This window comes from Ailuropoda melanoleuca, unplaced genomic scaffold (genome assembly GCF_002007445.2).
Source record: "Ailuropoda melanoleuca isolate Jingjing unplaced genomic scaffold, ASM200744v2 unplaced-scaffold1850, whole genome shotgun sequence".
Classification (NCBI taxonomy): Eukaryota; Metazoa; Chordata; class Mammalia; order Carnivora; family Ursidae; genus Ailuropoda; species Ailuropoda melanoleuca.
The window spans coordinates 77,385-79,209 of record NW_023187726.1 but is presented as its reverse complement, the minus strand read 5'-3'; the positions used below and the strand labels follow the sequence as shown (position 1 = coordinate 79,209).

The window sequence follows — 1,825 nt, the reverse complement described above, 5'->3', positions numbered from 1 at the left end:
AAGATCTTTTATTCAGATCTCTCCTTATAATATTAACCTTGTTTTGTCATATTTGATGTCTCCCTGCCTAGTTCCAAGATGCCACCCTCACCACCGTAACTTCCGGCTAGCAGATGACAACTTCTACTCAAGGAGGTTCATCCATGTTGTCCATGTTGGAATCAGCTGCCTCCCCTTTCATAACTCATTTTAGAGGCTCCATGGGTACCATGTGTAAGGAAAGGACAGAGTTCCTGCGGGGCCCCATTTCCTGCCAGAATGCCCGGGGAATAGGTTCTACTGTTGTCACTAGTGAAGGGATTAACCACGTCAATACATGTGTCACAGCTTGGAACCTCCGGCCCCAGAACTTTGCCCCCCCCGTCATCTGTCTGTTTCACTGTGCTTAGTACCATGGGCATTCGCCTGACAAGAAGCCCCACAGCAGTTTCCCAATAAAAGAGGCTCAGGGACAAGACCTATTTTTGGACTGGTTTTTGTCTCACTTCCTCATTGTCTGAGACACTGTGGGTAACCTTCACTTCTCCCACTGCCATGATATACAGCACAGTAATAGTCAGCCTCGTCCTCAGCCTGCAGCCCGGAGATGAGCAGAATTGCTGTATTAGTGGAGGCATCTTTGGATCCAGAGACTCGACTGGGGACACCAGGTCCCAGCTCCTTGTCTGAGTCTGAGTAGTAGTACAGGAAATATCGGGGAGGGCTTCCTGGCTGCTGCTGGTACCAGTGCATGTTTTTACCACCAACACTGGTGTCCCTGCTCAGGGCACAGGTAAGTCTGGCCGTTGTTCCCAGAGATGCAGAGAGGGATGGCGGCTGGGTCAGCACAGGCTGCGACAGGGACCCTGCAAACAGACACATCAGAATGAAGAGAAGGGATAGTGTGCATGTGGTTGATGAGCTGAGCCAGAGGGATCTGACTCAGCTAGGGGGCCACCCTCTTGCCCTGGGGCCTGCCCTACCTGTGCAGTGACAGAGGAGCACGAGGAGGACAGGGCTCCAGGCCATGGTGACACAGCCCCTTCTTAGCCCACAGATCTGGGGCTGGGCTGCCCCTGGCCTGTCTTATCTCTTGTCCAAAAGCCTTACAGAGGAGGGGCTGTTTATGCAAATGGGACCCACACCTGCTTCTCCCTCCTGTGCTCATACAAGTTTGAGGACCTTGGGCAGGGAAACTTCCTGATGGATGGACTAGTTTCCCCTGAGTGGGCCTGGAGGAAGCAACTGTTGTGACCACACACAGGCCCAGTTCCAGGGACTTGTTCAGCCCCAGAAAGAACATGACTGTCCAGTTCCCACTGAAAGTAAGAGGTCAAGCCCCAGGGCCTCCTGGCACTGAAGGACTGCCCAGCTCAGGGCCCCTAGCCTGCATAAACCCTCAGACAGCATCTCACAGCACCCACTGCTGGTCTCTGGAAGTATCTCCCTTTTTCTCACAGATGGCAAGCCTCTTCTTCACCTGCTTCTCAGATTCCTGTTCCCACCATGTGAGAGTGACCCTTCATGAAGGACAGATGTCCTGTGTGCTGTCCCTGGTCAGGCTTCCTCCATGGGCTGGGGTCTAGTGGGAGGTACATGTGCAGTCCTGACCTATGATAGTCTGTGAACCACTGTGGAGCTGAGGACAAGACACAGGGTACAGAGAGCAGAAGGAATCTGTTCTGGCAGGAGTGCCTCACAGGAGGCAGGCTGGCTCTGGGTGTTAANAGGAGGCGGGCTGGCTCTGGGTGCTAAGTGTGACCGGAGCTTCCAGAGGTGACACACACCTTCACAGAGGAGGACACAGAACTTGGGATTGCTGGGTCCTTCCTGAGCAGGACTGAGA

The 1,825-nt window shown here is 53.7% G+C and overlaps 1 gene segment (V, D, J or C); it reads right to left on the bottom strand.

Annotated features, from left to right (window-relative positions):
- Positions 1-475: 475 nt before the first annotated feature.
- LOC117797918 lies at positions 476-1,116 on the bottom strand. The segment is given in 2 exon segments: positions 476-845; positions 963-1,116. Coding segments are annotated over 2 exon segments (402 nt in total).
- Positions 1,117-1,825: the final 709 nt, after the last annotated feature.